Source organism: Carcharodon carcharias, chromosome 17, assembly GCF_017639515.1.
Source record: "Carcharodon carcharias isolate sCarCar2 chromosome 17, sCarCar2.pri, whole genome shotgun sequence".
In the NCBI taxonomy this organism is placed as follows: domain Eukaryota; kingdom Metazoa; phylum Chordata; class Chondrichthyes; order Lamniformes; family Lamnidae; genus Carcharodon; species Carcharodon carcharias.
This window is the reverse complement of record NC_054483.1, coordinates 4,981,037-5,002,323: the sequence shown is the minus strand read 5'-3', so window position 1 is coordinate 5,002,323 and position 21,287 is coordinate 4,981,037. Positions and strand designations below refer to the sequence as shown.

The 21,287-nt window shown below is 49.5% G+C and overlaps 1 protein-coding gene across 3 annotated transcripts in view; it reads left to right on the top strand.

Annotated features, from left to right (window-relative positions):
• Window positions 1–16,466, top strand: part of dock5 (dedicator of cytokinesis 5) — a 171,275-nt gene extending 154,809 nt beyond the window's left edge. For all 3 annotated transcript variants that reach the window (XM_041209787.1, XM_041209785.1, XM_041209786.1), the window contains 10 exons: window positions 1,772–1,856; window positions 3,077–3,163; window positions 4,357–4,533; window positions 5,247–5,330; window positions 7,375–7,512; window positions 8,312–8,478; window positions 10,113–10,308; window positions 11,533–11,668; window positions 12,744–12,859; window positions 13,715–16,466. In XM_041209787.1, coding sequence (XP_041065721.1) covers window positions 1,772–1,856; window positions 3,077–3,163; window positions 4,357–4,533; window positions 5,247–5,330; window positions 7,375–7,512; window positions 8,312–8,478; window positions 10,113–10,308; window positions 11,533–11,668; window positions 12,744–12,859; window positions 13,715–13,825 — 1,297 coding nt within the window. In that variant the 3' untranslated portion in view covers window positions 13,826–16,466. The remainder of the gene's footprint in view (window positions 1–1,771; window positions 1,857–3,076; window positions 3,164–4,356; window positions 4,534–5,246; window positions 5,331–7,374; window positions 7,513–8,311; window positions 8,479–10,112; window positions 10,309–11,532; window positions 11,669–12,743; window positions 12,860–13,714) is intronic.
• The last annotated feature ends 4,821 nt before the right edge of the window (window positions 16,467–21,287 follow it).

The following is a 21,287-nucleotide window of genomic DNA, read 5'->3' as shown; positions in this document are numbered from 1 at the left end:
AATATGAGGGTAAACTAGCCAGTAATATAAAAGAAGATTGCAAGAATTTTTTTTAGATATATAAAGAGTAAGAGAGAGGCAAAAGTGGACATTGGGCCGCTGGAAAAATACGCTGGAGAAATAGTAGTGGGGAACAAAGAAATGGCGGAGGAACTGAATAGGTACTTTGCGTCAGTCTTCACGGTGGAAGACACGAGTAACATCCCCAAAGTTCAAGAGAGTCAGGGGGCAGAGGTGAGTATGGTGACCATTACCAAGGAGAAGGTGCTAGGAAAACGGAAAGGTCTGAAGGTGGATAAATCACCTGGACCAGATGGATTATACCCCAGAGTTCTGAAGGAAATAGCTGAAGAGATAGTGGAGGCGTTAGTGGTGATCTTTCAGGAATCACTGGAGTCAGGGAGGGTCCCAGAGGACTGGAAAATCACTAATGTAACCCCCCCTGTTTAAGAAGGGAGTGAGGCAAAAGATGGGAAATTACAGGCCGATTAGCCTGACCTCGGTCGTTGGTAAGATTTTAGAGTCCATTATTAAGGATAAGATTTCAGAATACTTTGAAGTGCATGGTAAAATAGGGCAAAGTCAGCATGGTTTCATCAAGGGGAGGTCATGCCTGACAAAAGTAAAGGGAAGACCTTTTAGAACAGAGATGAGGAGAAACTTCTTTAGCCAGAGAGTGGTGAATCTATGGAATTCATAGCCACAGAAGGCTGTGGAGGCCAGGTCATTGAGTGTATTTAAGACCGAGATAGATAGATTCTTGATTGGTAAGGGGATCAAAGGTTACAGGGAGAAGGTGGGAGAATGGGGTTGAGAAACCTATCAGCATGATTGAATGGTGGAGCAGACTCGATGGGCCGAATGGGCTAATTTCTGCTCCTATGTCTTATGGTCTTATCATGAGGGGCCTGGACAGAGTCGATAGGGAGAGCCCGGTCCCAATGGCTGAAGGATCGAGAACCAGAGAGCACCGATTTGAAGCGCTCAGCAAATTGATGAAATGATCATAGGGCTGGCTTCTTCAGAGAGAAGTTAAGAGATGAATTTTGCTTCAGTTCCAGCACACCTTGATTGCTGGGCCCGATTGGAAATTAGGAACAGGAGGAGGCCATTCAGCCCTTCTCGAGCCTGTTCCACCATTCAGTGAGATCATGGCTGACCTTTGGCCTAACTCCATATACCCACCTTTACCGCACATCCCTTAATAACTCGGAATGAGTAATCTCAGATTGAAAATGAACAATTGATCATGCATTTATTGCCGTTTGTGGAAGAGAATTCCAAATTTTGGGTATTGAGGTGTTTCCTGATTAGACTCCTGAAAGCTTTGCCTCTAGTTCTTCCGCTAATGCCCCCCTAATCTCCCCCACCAGCAGAAATTGTTTCTCTCTATCTACCCATCCTGTTCCTCTTAATGTCTTGAAAGCTGCAATTAAACCACCCCTTAACCTTCTAACATCCAGGCAGTCCACCCCAAGTCCAGCACTGCCCCCAAGAAGGGGCTACCTAATGAAGGCAGGTGTTGCGTTTGCAGGACTAGGGGAAAGAGTTGGAGAGTAAAACAAATTGGATAGCTGTCTCTGTCTGTCTCTCTCAAAGAGCCAGCACAGGCATGATGGGTCGAATGGCCTCCTTCTGTGCTATGTCGCTCTGTGTTACTTGCAGCCTCCCAGCGAGAGAGGGCCATTTTGCTCTTTTTGGAGAATGGCGAACGGGTTTGGGGCAGGGCCAAGACTCTCTTCACCTTTTTCACGCTCTGTTTCTCAAACAGCTTCTATCGAGCTAACGAGGTTCAGCAGTTCCAGTATTCACGGCCATTCAGGAAAGGAGAGAAAGATCCCGGCAATGAATTTGCGGTAAGGCACACAGTCATGGTGCAGAAGTGCTAATCCATGTCGTCATTTAGACAAATGCAAGAATGCCAAATTTCAAACTACCACAACAACTTATACTACAGGAGAAAAGCGTGCTGATTGGTTGGCAAGTCGACTCTGATTGGCCAAGGCAGTGCCATGGAGAAAGCAAAGGAAAAGCATAGGCATCCCAAGCTCCCGAGTAATTCAAAAATGGTGCAAAACTTGAACAATCCTGAGTGCGCTAATAGCTACATTCACAACCAATTTAAGATAATTAGTCAAGCTCGTAATGTGGCTCATTTATACTTGCTAGAAGCAACATACATTCATACGCAGGGACCCATTCTCTACAAACAAAAGGAATATGATCAAGCCTTGCACCTTTTTTGAACAACCCAGGAGTCTGGGGAACCTATAGTTCTCCGATGCTTTCTCCATGGCAACTCCTTGACCAATCAGAGTTGACTTGCCAACCAACCACCAGCCTTTTCTCTTGCAGTATAAATTGTTGCGATTATTTGCAATTTGGTATTCTTGTGTTTGTCCTGATAAGTGCAAGACAAAAATCTTTGGCAGCATGTCTCTTTTTAGCAATGTTCAGGTCCTGCACTAACAAGCAACTGTTTCATACCAGCTCTCTCCACCCGTAAGAATCCCCCTCACTCTCTTTCACTGGATGGTTCTAAAATTGGAAATGTAGAGCCCTCTCCCAAAGGCCCTGCTTAACCTTAGACCCTTGATCTGAAATCTCCTGCAGTACCAATAAACCAAATTACCACTTGATCTATCTTAGATCATCAATTGGAAAGATTGGCTCTGTTTCTCCCTCCACAGATTTCTGTGTATTTCTGCCTTTAGTTCAGATATCCAGCTCCACGGAATATTTACCTTCGTAATCTGGTTGCATGATGTTGCTTCCCATACTGACCTACGGGAATCTCTTACATCCGCCTGAGAGGGCAGATGGGGGCCTCAGATTAACATCTCATCCAAACAAAAAGAAACAGCACCTCCGACAGGGCTGCAGTCCCTCAGTTCTGCATTTAAAGAGTGTCAACCTGGATGACTTGGGGCTTGAACACCCGACCTTCTGACCTGTTGGGCCTGGTTTGCCAGCAGTCACATGTATGCGAATCAGGTGACTCCTGTCACCCTCTGTCAGGGTCGGGGTAAAGTGACGAGTAACCCTTGTGGGCTAAAGATGTGTTTTAACTTTCCAGACAATGTGGATTGAAAGAGTGACGTACACCACAGTGTACAAGTTCCCCGGCATCCTACAGTGGTTCGAGGTCAAGGCGACTATGTCTGTAAGCATTCGTTTCTTTCACTTTCATGTTGAGGTTTTGCTAACAAGAATTAGTTGGTGCAGCTGAGGAGACCCCTCCAACCAAGTCTCAACCCTAAAGCCTCCCTCGCTGAGATAAATCTAGTGTTGGTCACCAGCTCACTGACTGTCATCCCATTTTCTACATCGATCATTCTTTTTGTGTGAAGACCTCCCTAATGTTTCTTTTATTCATTCACGGGATGTGGGCGTCGCTGGCTGGGCCCAGCATTTATTGCCCATCACTAATTGCCCCTTGAGAAGGTGGTGGTGAGCTGACTTCTTGAACCGCTGCAGTCCATGTGGTGTAGGTACACCCACCGTGCTGTTAGGGAGCGAGCTCCAGGATTTTTGACCCAGCGACAGTGAAGGAACGGCCGATATATTTCCAAGTCAGGATGGTGAGTGACTTAGAGGGGAACTTGCAGGTGGTGGTGTTCCCATGTGTCTGCTGCTCTTGTCCTTCCAGGTGGCTGAGGTCACAGGTTTGGAAGGTGCTGTTGAAGGAACCTTGGTGAATTTCTGCAGTGCATCTTGTAGATGGTACACACACTGATGCTACTGTGTGTCAGTGGTGGAGGGAGTGAATGTTTAAGGTGGTGAATGGGGTTCTGATCAAGTGGGCTGCTTTGTCCTGGATGGTGTCGAGCTTCTTGAGCGTTGTGGGAGCTACACTCATCCAGGCAAGTGGAGAGTATTCCAACACACTCCTGACTTGTGCCTTGTAGATGGTGGACAGGCTTTGGGGAGTCAGGAGGTGGGTTACTCATTGCAGAATTCCCAGCCTCTGGCCTGCTCTTGTAGCCACAGTATTTATATGACTAGTCCAGTTCAGTTTCTGGTCACAGGTAAACCCTCGTTTCATCAAACTTACCAGGGATTTTCCACAAAAATTCCTAGCTCGGAGGGAGAGGAAATCTGGCAGGATTCCCATTCCCGTTTGCTGTAGAGTGACCCCTCCCCCTTGCTTGGTGATGTGTAAGAGGCCAGGACTGGGAACCCCCCCCACCTCATTGTGAAGCATCTAGCTGACGGACACATGAGGAGCGACGGCTTAGCGAGTTACAGGAGATGCTGTGGCCTCGTAGCTGGGCCTCACCATTGCTGGAGGGAGGCAGACAGAAGATGATGTGGAAAGCCACCCGGCTTACAAGTTTCCACTCTCTTTCACCCCAGGAGGAGATCAGCCCCCTGGAAAATGCCATTGAAACCATGGAGAGGACAAACGAAAAGATTAGCAACATGGTGCAGCAGTATGCCTGGGACCGGTCACTCCCCGCTCATCCTCTCTCCATGCTCCTCTCCGGAATAGTCGACGCAGGAGTGATGGGCGGCTTTGTGAATTATGAGAAGGTAAGCTGAATGAATGGGAGATCTGGACAATACTGAGAGAATACCTCAAAGTCCACAGGCTGACTTTGCGCTCGCAAAACCCCAAGCGTCCACTGTTAGATGCGATTGGGCAGCAATTGATGAACAATCCTGAGTACGCTAACAGCTACACTAACAACCAGTTTAAGATAATCAGTTGAGCTCGTAATGTGGCTCACTTAGTCCTTGCTAGAAGCACCATACATTCATACATAGGGGTCCACTCTCTGCATACAAAAGGAATATGTTCAAGACTTGCGCATTTTTAGAATTACCTGGGAGCTTGGGGAGCTTGTAGTTTCCCATTGCTTTCTCCATGAGTCTTGCCCAGAGTCAAGTGCCAACCAACCAGCAGGCTTTCTTCCTATCATATAAATTGTTGCGGTAGTTTGAAATTTGGCATTCTTGTGTTTGTCCTGATGAGTGCAAGACCCAAAGCATCAGCAACATGTCTCTCTTTTTGGCAATGGTCACAATTATATAACGGGTAAAGACTGCATTCCCTTCCTGAGCAGGTATACAGTGGAATTATTTGCTCCTCATCGCTGATCTTCCAGTCTCCCTCACAGTCAGAGGAAACATTGCTCGCTGCTTACATGTTGCCTTGCTGCTGAGCTGACCAAGGTTATGTCAGTTCACACAAAGTCCCTCCCCATCTTTTTGAAACGTCTTTCTCTCTGATCTTCATTTTTCAGGCATTCTTCAATTCGAGGTACTTACAAGAACACCCTGAAGACCAGGAAAAAATAGACACCTTAAAACAGCTCATCGCCTTGCAGGTAGGCCGCTAATCCCCCCTCCCCGGGCATTCAGGAGTATCGGTCTACCTCTCAAACCATTGCCTCTTGACAGAGAGCAGGAAACGGTTTTGCATCATTAGCTGTTTCGTATCATCCCCTCCTGCGCTTTTTTTTTAACTGCTCGTTCTTGGTATGAGTGTCACTGGTAAGGCCAGCATTTATTGCCCATCCCTAATTACCCTCAAGTGCTGAGCCACATAGAACTGAGGCCAGATAAGAGTCAACCACAACACTGTGGGCCTGGACTCACATGTAGGCCAGACCAGGTAAAGGGACATTAATGAACCAAATGGGTTTTTATAACAATCTATTAGTTTCCTGATCACAATTATGAGCCTAATATTTTTATTGTGGATTTATTAAGTGATTGAGTTCTGCCATGGTGAGCTTTGAACTCATGCCGTGGTACATTAGCTCAGACCTTTGGATTACTAGCCCAGTGCTATTACCACCAAGCTACTCTTTGTTTCTAGCTGGATATCATTTGAACTGCATTTGGATGGACAGAGTAAGTACAGGCCTAACAAATACCCAGCCACCACCATCAAGGACTATTAGCACATGATTAGACGAGGCCATCCAAGCTGCGTTCTAAATAGCTCTTGATGGGTCTTTAGAATTGCCCTGTCTCCTTGTGCTTTCAGTCTCCCTTAACTTCCTTCAGTTCCTCTTCTCGTCTCACCCCTTATAAATGAAACATTGAGATGCTCTTTCCACATGCGTTTGTGCTCGGTGCTGTTGGAGCCATGAAATCCAGAATGTTAACTGATGAGACATTAGGCACAAGAGATAGGAGCAGCAGAAGACCATTCAGCCCCTCGAACCTGCTCCTCCATTCAATCCGATCCTCGCTGACCTTCTGCCTCAACTCCACATTCCCACCTGCTCCCCATATCCTTTGATTCCCTGAGAGACCAAAAGCCTGTCTATCCCAGCCTCAAATGTTTCCAACGATGGAGGATCCACAGAACTCTGGAGTAGAGAATTCCAAAGATCCACAGACCTCTGGAGTAGAGAATTCCAAAGATCCACAGACCTCTGGAGTAGAGAATTCCAAAGATTCACAACCTCTGAGTGAAGAAATTTCTCCTCATCTCAGTCCTAAACGATCGGCCCCTTATCCTGAGACTGTGCCCCGTGTTCTAGATCCCCCAGTCAGTGGAAACAATCTCTCAATATCTACCCTGTCAAACCCCTTCAGAATCCTGTATGTCTCAATCAGACCATCTCTCATTCTTCTAAACTCCAGACAATATAAACCCAATTTACTCAGCCCCTCACCATAGGACAACCCCCTCATCCCAGGGACCAATTTAGTGAATCTTCACTGTACCACCTCCAATGCAACTACATCCTTCCTTAAATATAGAGACCAAAACTGCACACAGTGTTCCAGATGTGTTCGCAGCAAAACCCTGTACAGCTGTAGCAAGACTTCTTTATTCCTGAGGGCGTCTCATGTGGGCCACAATAGATTCCTTGGCACTATTTCGATGGAGGGCAGGGTCAGCTCTCCCCAGTGTCCCAGCCAGGCCTGATCTTTCCATAAGATGATACAAACTGGCAGACTTGAATGTGGCGAATGGTTCACTAATGAAATGCTTCAGGTCACAGAGGCCTGGTGAGGGTGGCAGAAGGGGAGATGATAAACGATTTCAAAAGGGAATTGGATGGGCGCTTGTAATAAACTCCATGAGACGGGAGTGAAGAGTTACAAGGGGGAAAGTGGATTTGGGGGCCTGATGCACATACAGGGGAGCACCCTCGCTTGAGATAACGGCCTGTGCCCTATCTTCAAGTCCTTTGACATTTGGGAAATCGTGGGCCTAAACTCAAATGCCAACTGTTGCCCACTGGCATCATTTGCCACCAGCTTGCTCATGTCCCATTGTTGGTGCCCGCTGCTTCATCTATCCTGGGCTTTATTTGCTTTGCCACAGAAGGTCCCACTGAACTGTAACCCGTGTGTGCGGGGATCCCTCCCACCCCGATGTCTTTGTGCCCCCCCCCTCTCTTTTCCCAGATTCCGCTGTTGACCGAAGGGATACGGATTCACGGAGAGAAATCCACGGAGGAGCTGAAGCCGCTTCACGCCCGGATCGCTTCCTGCTTCAAGGAACTGAAGGAGAAGGTCGAGAAGCTCTACGGCGTGATCACCCTGGTAGGTTATCGTGGTGGCTTTGCTGGGATCGGTGTATGGCTCGAGGCCCCGCAAGCGCGCCAGCCCAAAAGCTGGCACGGATGTCGAACTGAGAAAGCACCAGCCCCCTCAGCGTTCACTCGGCTGAAGGGTTGCCCGCTAACCCATCAAGCTGCCACCAGCCTTCCCCGGAGCAAACAAGTGCCAACCTGCGTGCTCTCTCTCTCCCGCAACAGGCCCACCCGGGACACCGCGCCCTCAATGCCAACCCTCAAAGCAGGTGTCACTGCCGTGGGAAGAAGCAGCTGCTGTGGTGACCCCCGGATGGGGCCCTGTCCCAACCAAACCCTGCTGTTTGGGAACTAGTTCATGAGGCATTACAGAGCCCTGCTTTCTCTGAAGAGGCATGAATCCTGAAGGCTGGGTTTGTTTTAGTCAGCCCAAAATAGTGAAAACCAACGGCTGGCAATCTTTACAGGGCGCTGACTGGTTGCCACGTTGACTCTGATTTGCGAACTACAGGGACCCCAGGCTCACGGTTGATTCGAAAAAGCCGCAGGGCTTGAAAACATTCCGTTTGTTTGCAGAGAACAGGTCACTTCATATGAATGTACGTCACTTGTAGCAGGTATAAATGAGCCACAGTACGAGCTCACCTGATTATCTTAGGTTGGTTGTTAGTGTAGTTATCAGCGCACTCAGGATTGTTCATCAATTGCTGCCCAATCGCAGAATCACATCTAACAGGGGAAACGTTATGTTTTGGGTTTCGCAAGCACGGGCAGGTTGAGTAATCGGCAACTGTTGGTCTATCTCCCAGGCCCCATCTCTTACTGACAGAAAGCGAAGCAGATCCGGCTCCATGGTCCTGCCGTATATCATGTCGTCCACGCTCTGGCGACTCTCCACCATATCCGTGGCCTCATCGGCGGCTTCCAGCTCCTCCACATCATCCGACAGCACTTCCTCTAGGCCGGCCTCCAATGGGTGAGTAGATTATTCAACCATGGGGCGGGCAGGAGGAGCTTGCCAACTTGGTGGGGGTGGGGGGGGCTTGCCAACCAACCGGGGGGGGGGGGCAGTCTAGGGGAGCTCGCCAATCAGAGAGCCCTGGTCAGATTTGCCGGCTGCCTAACTGCAGGGTGGGTGATGGGGGGGAGGGGGTCTCTCATTCACAGGCTCTCTATACCCAGTAAAGAGCCCTGGTATCAGGAGGTGTGGTGTGGTTTGGGGGTGGTGGAGGGAGGGGTGCAGTTAAAAGCCTTCGCTTGCTTCCAGCATGCCCTTCCTCACCAACCCCCCCCCCCACCCCCACGTCACCAGCAAGCCCCTCCCCTCAAACACCTCCCACCCACACTCACCCCTCCCTCAGGCTGCTTGCCCTGTCCTTCTTGCAGGCCCCGGTGTTGTACTGCTCCTGGCATTGCCAGTACTGGAGAACCGCCGGCCTCTGATTGGCCGACATCTCTGGGGGGGGAGGGTGGGGGGGATGGAGGGGGGCTTGGGATTTCCACACGATGTTGGGGGGGTGGTGGCCAAAGTCGAATGGCCAGGCCCGAGGCTGTCCAGGGAAGTGCCTGATTCCCTGGGGATTGTGTGGGGTTTCCCTGAGGGAAACAATGCAGGGCTCTCCAACCAGTGGGTGAGGCCCCCATCACAATCACTAAGTTCCACTGTTAATCTAACCGCAAGATCTCAAGGTAAACTCCCAACCTCCCTCAGCCGTCTCTCCCCCTATAGTTCAGCACCATCTAACCAGTACTCTTTAGTATAAAAGGATTGAGGCATAAGAATGGGTTTACTATATGTAGGGCCTTGGTGAGTCCACACCTCTTGTGGCCTCCATAGCTAAGGAGCGATATACTTGCCCCAGAGAGATCGAAGCCAGGGTTCACCAGGCTGATTCCTGGGATGGTGGGGTCGTCCTATGAGGAGGGACTGAGTGGACTAGGCCCAAAATCGCTGGGGATTAGAAGAATGAGAGGTGATCCCATTAAAACATATCAAACTCCTCAGGGACTTGACGGGAGGGGGTGTCGGACAGGGAGAAGTTGTTTCCCTCCCCTGGCTGGGGAATCTCGAACAGGGGGGCACAGCGTCAGGATAAAGGGTCGGCTCATTTGGGACTGAGCTGAGGAGAAATATCTTGCCGCAGAGGGTTGTGAATCTTAGAATTCTGTACCCCAGAGGGCTGTGGATGATCACTCTACGAATTTATTCAAGACAGGGATTGAATTTAAGGGAGTTCAGGGATAAAGGGATGGTGCAGGAAGGTGGGGTTGAGGTGAAAGATCAGCCATGATTTGATTGAATAGCAGAGCAGGCTCAAGGGGCTGAATGGCCTCCTCCATGTCCCATCCCTTACATTTTCCTTGTTTCTGGATTTCCCCTTGTCGCCTAGAATTTTCAGTTAAGGGTATCTGGTAGAGTAAGGTTCTGGGTTCGAGTCTCACCGCGGGGCCAGAGCGCAAAAATCCAGGCCGACACGTCAGCGCAGCGCTGAGGGAGTGCGGCACTGCCGGAGGCGCCGCGTTACATTGTCAAGTGTTTCTTCTTTCAATTCTGAACGGAGGGCGCTTTCCCCTGTTGAGGAGTGCGCTGACCTGTCCTGTCCTTTGCAGTTCGGTCTTGGACCCGCTGCTTGAACGCAGGTCGCTGCCGCTCTCTCGATTGGACGACAGCCTGGACAAGGACGAGTTCGACGGCAAAGTGAATAAGTCAAGGGCCAAAGAGAAGAACCTCAGTAAATCTCAGGTCATCTTTGAAAGAGAGCAGAAGGTCGACCTCTCGCCTGAAAAAGTCTACTTTTCAGAAATCGTATGTATTCACTGGGCCTCCCAATTTTCAAGCTGCACTCTCCTTCCTTCGGGGCGACCATACCTTCAGTTTTTTAAAAAAATCTGTTCCTGGGAGACTGTCTGGCCCAGCATTTATTGCCCATCTGAGCGCTTAGACGTGAATAATTACCCCTTGAGAAGGTCGTGGTGAGCTGAACCCCTGCGGTTGGCAGGATGCTGGTGCTCCCGCTGTGCTGTCGGGGAAGGAGTGTTCCTGTGCCTTGGGGCCAGCGGACCGTCCAGTTTTCGGTCCTCATTTAGCTCTGCTACTACTGGAAGGCTTCCCGGCCAGATCAGGGCCCACCACATTGCCGTGGGCCTGGACTTGCCTACAGGCCAGACCGGGTAAGGACAGCAGATTTCCCTTCCCTAAAGGGGACTAGTGAAGCAGATAGGTTTATGACAATCCGGAGTTTCATGATCATTATTAATACAATTAATCATTTTATTCCAGGCGTAATAATTCATTAAATTTAAATCCACGGACTTCAGCCCATTTCACCAGAGCATTAATCCAGAATTTACTAGTCCGGTAACGTAACCACGGGGAGGCAATAGTGATATTGGCGCTGGACTAGTAATCCAGAGACCCAGGGTAACGCTCTGGGAACCTGGGTTCGAATCCCGCCATGGCAGATGGTGGAGTTTGAATTCAATAAAAATCTGGAATTGAAATTCTAATGATGGTCATGAATCGACTGTGGTTAAAAAACCCATCTGCTTCACTAATCCCCTTTAGAGAAGGAAATCTGCTGTCCTTACCCGGTCTGGCCTACATGTGACTCCAGACCCACAGCGATGTGGTTGACTCTTAACTGCCACTCTGAGCAGGGGCAATTAGGGAAGGGCAATAAATGCTGGCCCAGCCAGCGACGCCCACATCCCCATGAACAACAAAAAAGCTATACTGTCCAATCACACGGACTTAGCCCATCGAGTCCGTGCGGAATAGTCACCCTCATCCAGGGGGACTCTACGATCCCGTTCCCTGCATGTGAGATCCGGATGGAAGGGGGAAGCAAATTCCAGGATGCCAGGCAGCGATTGGAAGTGTGACGTTTTCCTCGTGACTACTCCTGCCAGTGCCACCTGGAAACCCCGGCTTTGTGAGGGCTCGCCCACTCCCCGGCGGATAACTGTGGGCTCCTTTGGCAAAATGGGCGGCCCGTGTTTCACCACGAGTGTGTTCTTTCTGATTTTCCAGATTGCTTCTCAAAGACCGCAGCGGCCAAAGAGTCTTCAGCTCGGTGATAAGCGTCACCCTTCGTTGCAAAGCTACCCCTCGCAGCTGACACACGCATCATTGCAAAGCACGTCGGTGACTGCAGCACGGACGCTGAGTATGTAATAGTTCGGCGAGGCAGGGAAATCCCCCCCCAGAGCTTTACACTCCCAACATACTCATTCCTTTCTTACTGTCCCCGATTGATTTGCCCCACTCCTCCACCCACCTCTCCAAAAGTATGTCTAACTATCACTTCTTCCTATTTAGAACCTTCAGACCTCCCTCCCTTCATACGGTCAGAAGTGGGGATGTTCGCTGACGATTGCACAATGTTCAGCACCTTTCACAACTCCTCAGCTACTGAAGCAGCCCATGTCCAAATAACATGAGAACATAAGAACTAGGAGCAGGAGTAGGCAATTCAGACTTGGGCTGACAAGTGGCAAGTGACGTTCACGCCACACAAGTGCCAGGCAATGACCATCTCCAACAAGACCAAATCTAACCATTGCCCCTTGATGGTCAATGGCAAATGGCTTCCCTCAGTTTCTTTTCGTTTATTCTTTCATAGGATGTGGGTGTCGCCGGCAGGGCCAGCATTTGTTGCCCATCCCTAATTGCCCTTGAACTGACCTTGCTGGGCCATTTCAGAGGGCAGTCAAGAGTCAACTGCATTGCAGTGGGTCTGGAGTCACATGTAGGCCAGACCGGGTAAGGGCAGCAGATTTCCTTCCCGAAAGGGCATCAGTGACCCAGATGGGTTTTTACAGCAACCGATGGTAGTTGTTATGGTCACCATTACTGAGGCTAGCTTCTAATCCCAGATTTATTAATTGAATTTAAATTCCACCGGCTGCCATGGTGGGATTTGAATCTATGCCCCCCCCCCCAGAGCATTAGCCTGGATTACTGGTCTGGTGGATCACTATGCCACCGTCTCACCCCCAAATTTCCAACTCTTTGTGTTCAAACAATTGCTAAAACTTCTGCACGTGATGGGGCTTGGTGCCAGAGGGCAATTGCCCCAACTCTCAAGTGGGGGAGGGGCAGTATTGGTCTGCCAACTGCTATCTCGACCGGCTGTGTAGTCTCTCTCCGGAATCATAGGTTCATCGTTCAAATCGGAGGAGTGAGTCACTGAGACTTTTTGCAGTCAGAGGACCTTTAAGGAACCTCCCTTTCTCTCACAGGTTACCCCACACTGCAGAGTAACCCAGCAGTTACGCCGGACTCAAGTGACACTCCTCCACCTACACCTCCCAAGAGCAAGCCCTATGAAAATGGGAGCCAGAGAGATAGGCCAGAGGTAAGACAGGCAACTGCACTGTGAACTGGCTGGCAGGATTGAGTGACACGTGGGATTAGAGAGCGGTGTTGAACGTTGGTTAATATTGAACGAAAGGCCGTAAGAGAGAGAGAGAGAGAGAGAGAGGAGGAGGCAGAGAGGTAAAGCAGAAAGAAGTGAGGGAGTAGAGAGATTGGGGGAAAAGAGCCAAGAAAGAGAGAGAGGAAAAAAAGAGATAGTGGATAAAGGAGAGAGATACTGGAGAGGAGAGAAAACAAGAGCAGGGGAAAGGAAAAGGGAACGATGGGAGATGAAAAAGGTGGAGAGAGAGAGAGAGAGAGAAAGAAAGAGAAACAGAGCAACAAGACAGCACTGTGAGAGAACTATCCCACCTGAAGGGATTTGGAGGTAGTGCAGGAGGGTGGCCTTGGGGTAAATGATGAGCCGTTGATCTAGCTGAAAGGCGGAGCAGGCTTGATGGGCTGAATGGCCTACTCCGGCTCCTCCACTCAAAGCAAGAGTAAGAGAAGGGAAAAGAGAGGGCCGGGAGGGGGGTGGAGAGAGGGAGTGAAACGGCGAGCAGTAGAGAAAAGAGGGGAGGGAGAGAGCGGAGAGGGAAGAGGGAAGGGTAGGAAACAGAAGGGTAGTTGGTGGCCAGGAACAGAAGGGGGACCAGAGAAGGAAGAGGGGAGGGTCAACGAGAGAGAGGGAGTAGAGAGCAGAGTGGGAGAAGGCAAGGGATAAAAGGAGAGAGAGAGAGAGAGAGAGAGAGAAGAATAGCTGTAGCCTTTACGTTTGTCAGGTAAATGTCCAAATAAGTTGGGTCGATGTGGAACTGGAGCAGGATCTGTAATTTGTGTGTTCACTGTTTTTCAGGCTGCCCCTCGTCTGCCCGATAAGAGCTCTCCCCGGCCTCCAGCCCCACCTCCGAAAGCGAGGCGATCGCAGCCCATCTTTCCCCCCGGATATCCCCTCGGGGCCGAATAGCAGCGACAGCAGGGCACCCCCCCTCCCCACTCTTGCCCAGGCGCAGACGGCAGTGGGTGGGTGGAAGGGCTCACTCCTCCTAGCTTGGCACGGCAGGCTGTTGGACACTCGCCGCCCCCTTGTCTCCGAGTGGCATCGCCACCCCCCTCTTTGATAACGTGGAGAATCCTGACCCAAACCCGGGCCTGGCTGGACGTGAACAGGCGGATGTAGGCCGGTCTGCTGCCCTTGACTCGTGGCGTTCAACCGGGAGTACCTTCCATTTGTTGTACAGCTTCCAGTTCCAAGCAAGGCACTGGGGTTTACGGTGGGCTCTTACCCCTCCCCACGATTTGGCAAAAGCACAGCTTGTGAGCTGCACAGCAAGATCCCGCTCCCGACCGCTTTGCCCGCCTGGCGTCGGATGAACCTGGGGCATTGGCTGAGGTCAGCACTCCGACTTCCAAACGAGACCCCGGCACAGGGACAATGAGAGACACAAGAAGAGGGGGAGGGGTAGGGGGAGGGGGATACCCGTCGGTCACAAGGGGCAGGGGTGACAGACAGGAGGAATGGATCAGTTGGAAGGTACAGTAAAAACCCACCTTAATGGCAGTTCAGTGCCTCCCCCACCCATTGGCCGACAATACTGCACACTCTCTCTTCAGATTAATATGGAATGTTTATAACAATACACAATTTAAATTGTATATTAAATGCAAAAATAAGAGGGAAATTAACTTGTTAATTTAAGATTCTAAACACTTGAATGTAAAACTATTACAGTCGTCAGTTCATTATTGATAATTATATTGAGTTTGTTTCTAATACACCATATCGATTCTGGTGGCATTGGATTCTAGCACATAGCACCAGGGTCCTGCCCATCTGGGTCGAGTATGCATTGCCAGAACCCTGGTCTCAGTCACACTCCTAGGGGGAGTCTGCATTCACTCCGATCCACCTTCAAAATCAGGAGCTACCTCTTGGCACCCAATACTCTCTCTGACTCTCTGTGTGCTTAAGGTTTACTTTCCTTTAGCCAGGTATCTTTTTCCAACTTCGCGAATCGGGAGAGAAAACCTTCTTCACTACACATCTAAAATGTTTTGGCTTTAATTGCCAGCTCTTGATGCCACCCCTAGCGCCAACATGGAATCCTGTGCTGGAGCTTGGTAACGAGAGTTGTTTGGAGTTTGTAGCCCAGTCATTGATGATTTGCAAAGGTACTAAACCCTTTTTTTGCTTTGAGGTCCATTACAACACAAGCATAGGCCCTATACTTGTTGCAAAATACAGCTGGCTCTCTTAGACCTGAATGCAGGTTGGCACTGATGCAGGGGCTTGAATCATGGTGTGAGTTTCCTGGTGGGGGTTGGTGGGGGGGGAGTGAAAACTGTTTTACTCTGCCGCTCTACACTGGTTGACACTATCAGTTAAGTTGGAAAGCAACCCCAACCCCAAACCAGGTTTAGACAGGACGCCCAGCAACCTCTGAGCTCCATCCCAGCCCTGCCCGATCAGCGCTTCTATTGCCAAGGTGACCCGAAACAGGCTTGGGCCCTCAACACTGTTCCCATTGGACCAATCTTCACACAAAAACCAATCGTAGTTCAGCCCAAATGGTCAATCTCGGTGGAGCATGTCTCGCCTGTTTTAGGAAGGCGAGGGGCTGTGGTGGCATTCGAGCATCCTGTTGGGTCCAGCTTGGTCAGAGTCCCATTCGAGCATCCTGTTGGGTCCAGCTTGGTCAGAGTCCCATCATGCTCTTTTTCAAGGACTTTTTTAAGTGCCAGATTTCAGCCAATTACAACAATTTGTACAACAGGGGGGAAAAGGAGCTGATTGGTTGGCGAGTCAACTCTGATTGGCCAAAGTGTTGCTGTGGAGAAAGCATGAGGGGACTACAGGCTCCTCAAGCCCCCGGGTAATTCAAAAAAAGGCGCTAGGCTTGAACATATTCCTTTTGTTTACAGAGAACGGGTCCCTGCATATGAAGGTATGTCACTTCTAGCAGGTATAAATGAGCTGCATTATGAGCTCGACTGATTATCTTAAATTGATTGCTAGTGTCGCTGTCAGTGCACTCAGGATTGTTCATCAAGTGCTGCCCCTTTACAGCACCATTTTCCCCCTGTCATATAAATTGTGACTGTTTGAAATTTGGCATTCTTGCATTTGTCCTAATGAGAGTAAGATGGGAAGCTTCAGCAATACATCTCCCTTTTCAGCTGTGTCCAAGTTATGTGCTGTCAAGCAATTGTTTGACAGAGTAGCATTTTAAATACAGGACAGAAAGTCACATTTTCTCCCTGAGACGGCCCTTGTGGCAAAGTAAATCTATTTTCAGTTGCCTACTTGTCTTGACCAAGAGTCAAGATTTCAGGCCATCAAGCAGTATCCAAACTCAGCCCGATCTATGCTAATCCATCTCCAACATTCACGCAGGTGACTGAACGGCAAACATGCAGAAACCCTGGCTGATGTCTGCCCTCCTCAGATGAGAAATGGTCAGAAAGATTGCACTGCGCTCCCCCCCACCCCAGGTTGTTGCCCTGACTGAGATCGGCTCGGATTGAGATTCGAAACCAACTCGTTCACCAATTCACAAATAATCATTTGCTGCTACAAAGTCATAAACTGGAGGGGGAGAGGTGGGTCGCGGGGAGGGGAGGGGAGGGGAGTGGGGTGGGGGGGTGGGGGGGGGGTGAAGACGATCATTTTGCGAGGCTGCCACTCGGATCTGGAGCCTGTCAGGACTGAGTTCCCCAACCTCACAAGGCTCCAGGGGCAGTGGCAAAGCCTTGCAAGAGTTCTTGAAGAGAATTGGGCTCGGTTCGTTTGGGTGGAGAGTTCCAATTGACAAATTTTCACTGTGAAATGTGGACTGGGTGCTCTGTCTCAAAGGTCCAGGCCAGGTTATAAATGGACAGTTTATAGCACATAAAACATGAGGCTCAATCTTAGCCCCACACCCACTGCCACTCCCCCCCCAACAAATACAAACAGATAGGTTTGGGGGGGGGGAAGGTGTCGGAGGCAAAGAAAGATATCCAAAGTGGGAACTGAACCAGTTCTGTCACTTGTGGTTTCACCAGAGGCTTGGCAAAGATCAGGTGACCAATCTGGGTCATTAAAATATTATAACAAGGCCGTATGCCTCCATTTTTTAACAGTCGTTCTACTTATTTATCACAGGCAGCCGGACTTTCAGGCTGTCGGGAAATCCAGAGGCTAAAAGGAGGTGGGGGTGGGGGTGACAGAATCCAGGAGGTACTTTACAGCACAGCTTGTGGGCCGAGGGGAAAGGGAAAGTGCCTTTCCTTCCAGGTGCAATAGGTAACCCATCGGACATTGACCCCGCAACCACATTCAGAGTTCCCTCCATCCGCCAACCCCCTCCACCACCACCACCCCCCAACAACAGCACCCCCCCCCCTCCACCCCCCCACCACCCTCCCCCCGCGATCTCTGTCAGTCTAATGCGTCCAACAGGCTTCAGCCTTGTCGAACCGTGAGGCCCCTTGCCTGGAAATCAGACCACCTGTGGCAGGAACCCCTACAGAATACAGTTTGAAGCATCTCCACGATTACTTGATTTCTTTGTCTTTAACATGCACTCCTGGTGTAAAGTTTGTAAATATACTGATTTTTAAAAAAATAAATGTCATTGTTGAGACTAGTGCCCTCGAACTGAGCTCAACCACTTCGAAATGAATGTCCTGATGAAATTCTAAGCAAGATGCATTTGTATTCATTATTAAATAAGATGTGTACAGTGGTCACTCGGATGTTTTCTGGCCTTTTCTTTCATGCACGGTATTGGCACTTTCTTTATCCTTTCATGGGATGTGGGTGTCGCTGGCAAGGCCAGCAATTGTTGCCCGTCCCTAATTACCCTTGAACTGGGCGGCTTGCTCGGCTGTGGGTCTGGAGTCACGTGTAGGCCAGACCGGGTAAGGACAGCAGGTTTCCCTCCCTAAAGGGCCTTAGTGAACCAGGTGGGGTTGGTTTTTCTTTTACCACAATCGATGATAGTTTCTTGGTCACCATTTCTCAGACTTAGCTTTATAATTCCAGCTTTTATTAATTGAATTTAAATTCCACCAGTTGCCGTGATGGCATTTGAACCCGCGTCCCCAGAGCATGGATACACAGGGTTTATTGACACACATGGAATAGCGGGATGCGATGCCAATTATCCCCCCGCCACTCCTCCCCCGATCTTGGTCAGACTGTTACAGTTCGGAGAAGATGCCTCCGGCAGTTCACGTTCGCTTTAATTTTCCTGGTGTGATTAATCTGACCGCAACAAACCAACGACAAAAGGGACTTTAATGGACGCCAATTAGCTTGTCGGCTCAAGTCGCAAGGCAATCCCCGACCTCTCACCTCCAACGTTTCATTCTAGATCCTGCCCGCTTGTACCAGAGCTCGGGGCCCAGGCAGCTGGTGGAGAGATTCAAATCGGGGGACGCTCAAGAGGCCGGAATTAGCGGGGCGCAGAGATCCCGGAGGGTGGAGGGGACTGGAGGAGATTACAGAGCTAGAGAGGGGTGAGGCCATGGAGGGATTTGACAGCGAGGATGAGAATTTTAAAATTGAGGTGTTGCCAGACCGGGAGCCAGTGTAGGTCAGCGAGCACAGTGGGTGACAGGGGAACAGGACTTGGTGTGAGTTAAGACACGGGTAGCAGAGTTATGGATGAGCTCAAGTTTACGGAGGGTAGAATGTGGGACACCAGCCAGGAGTGTGTCGGAATAGTCACTGGGACTAAAGGCATCGTCCTCTTGTAAATCCAACAGAATAATGGTCGGGTGTGAGATTAAACGTTGATTCTGATGTTTGCTTTGCTGATGATACTGTTGCTTCTTTTACCAATCACTTTAAATCTCTGCCCTCTGGTTCTCGACCCTTCCACCGATGGGAACAGTCTCTCCCTATCTACTCTGTACAGACCCCTCAGGATTTTGAACACCTCCATCAAATCTCCTCTCAACCTTCTCTTCTCCAAGGAGAACAGTCTGGGCTTCTCCAATCTATCCACGTAACTGAAGTCCCTCATCCCTGGAGCTATTCTCGTGAATCTTTTCTAATACCTTCACATCCCTCCTAAAGCGTGGCACCCAGAACTGGACACCAAACCCCAGATGAGATTGAATCAGTGTTTTATACAGGTTTAACATCCTTGCTTTTGTACCCTATGCCTCTATTTATAAAGCCCATGGTCTCGTATGTCTCATTAGCAACTTTCTCAACTGTCCTGCCACCTTCAATGATTTGTGCAGATAACCCCCAGGTCCCTCTGCTCCTGCACACTCCCCCTACCCCCCTTAGAATTGTACCCTTTAGAGGGTCGTGAGCTAGGGGCTGGAGTTTGTTGACAGGCGATGCAATAATGGGCCAGGGAGGGCTGGTGACTGAATTGGGAAGAAGTGTGGGTGCTTTTCAGGAACAGTGACAGAGTGGGGCAAAATTGGTGGCTGTTGGGATCCAATAATTAGCAGTCTTGAGTTGGTGGGGGGGGGCGGGGGGGGTTGGGGGGGGGGTGTTGAAAGCCACTGAGATGCAAATTGCCCCTCTATCCTTTCAATCTTTCCCAAGGTTCCCTCCTGCGCTGCAGCGTCCTCCATCAATTAGCCTCCTTCGAGGCACTCGGTACGTCACTCAAACTCATCACTCACCCCGTTATCCGCCTCTTTCAGTCATTAAGTTCAGAGGTTGACTCAGTCCCTAGTAAACAGAAATTCCCACAAGGTTAGCAGGAATGAGGGGAACTTCAGTCGTGTGGGGAGACTCAGAAGCCGGGCTTGCTATCCTCAGAGCAGGGAAGACACAGGCGTCCAAAACCATGAACAATTTTTGATGTCACGAGTAGAAGAGAATCTGTTTCCACCAGCCAGAGGGTCAGTAACTGAAGACGACTCAAATAGGCAACAAAAAATGGAGGAATCATAAACTTGTTGTGATCTGTAGTGGTGTGAGCTGTCTGAATGTATGGTGTGATCTGTAGTGTGCTGTCTGAATGTGTGGTGTGATCTGTAGTGTGTGGTGTGATCTGTAGTGTGCTGTCTGAATGTATTGTGTAATCTGTAGTGTATGGTGTGATCTGTAGTGTATGGTGTGATCTGTAGTGCACTGTCTGAATGTATGGTGTGATCTGTAGTGTATGGTGTGATCTGTAGTGTATGGTGTGATCCGTAGTGTGCTGTCTGAATGTATGGTGTGATCTGTAGTGTATGGTGTGATCTGTAGTGTGTGGTGTGATCTGTATTGCGCTGTCTGAATGTATGCTGTAATCTGTAGTGTGTGGTGTGATCTGTAGTGTGTGGTGTGATCTGTAGTGTGTGGTGTGATCTGCAGTGTGCTGTCTGAATGTATGGTATGATCTGTAGTGTATGGTGTGATCTGTAGTGTGTGGTGTGATCTGTAGAGTGAGGTGTGATCTGTAGTGCGCTGTCTGAAAGTATGGTGTGATCTGTAGTGCGCTGTCTGAATGTATGGTGTGATCTGTAGTGTATGGAGTGATCTGTAGTGTGCTGTCTGAATGTATGGTGTGATCTGCAGTGTGCTGTCTGAATGTATGGTGTGATCTGTAGTGTATGGAGTGATCTGTAGTGTATGGTGTGATCTGTAGTGCGCTGTCTGAATGTATGCTGTGATCTGTAGTGTGTGGTGTGATCTGTAGTGTACGGTGTGATCTGTAATGCGCTGTCTGAATGTATGGTGTGATCTGTAGTGCGTGGTGTGATCTGTAGTGTGCTGTCTGAATGTATGGAGTGATCTGTAGTGTGTGGTGTGATCAGTAGTGTGCTGTCTGAAAGTATGGTGTGATCTGTAGTGTGCTGTCTGAATGCATGGTGTGATCTGTAGTGAGTGGTGTGATCTGTAGTGTGCTGTCTGAATGTATGGTGTGATCTGTAGTGTACTGTCTGAATGTATGGTGTGATCTGTAGTGTGTGGTATGATCTGTAGTGTATGGTGTGATATGTAGTGCGCTGTCTGAATGTATGGTGTGATCTGTAGTGTGTGGTGTGATCTGTAGTGTGCTGTCTGAATGTATGGTGTGATCTGTAGTGTGTGGTGTGATCTGTAGTGTGCTGTCTGAATGTATGGTGTGATCTGTAGAGTGCTGTCTGAATGCATGGTGTGATCTGAAGTGTGTGGTGTGATCTGTAGTGTGCTGTCTGAATGTATGGTGTGATCTGTAGTGTGTGCTGTGATCTGCAGTGTGCTGTCTGAATGTATGGTGTCATCTGTAGTGTGCTGTCTGAATGTATGGTGTGATCTGTAGTGTGTGGTGTGATCTGTAGTGTATGGTGTGATCTGTAGTGTGTGGTGTGATCTGTAGTGTGTGGTGAGATCGGCAGTGTATGGTGTGATCTGTAGTGTGTGGTGTGATCTATAGTGTGTGGTGTGATCTGTAGTGTGCTCTCTGAATGTATGGTGTGACCTGTAGCGTATGGTGTGATCTGTAGTGTGC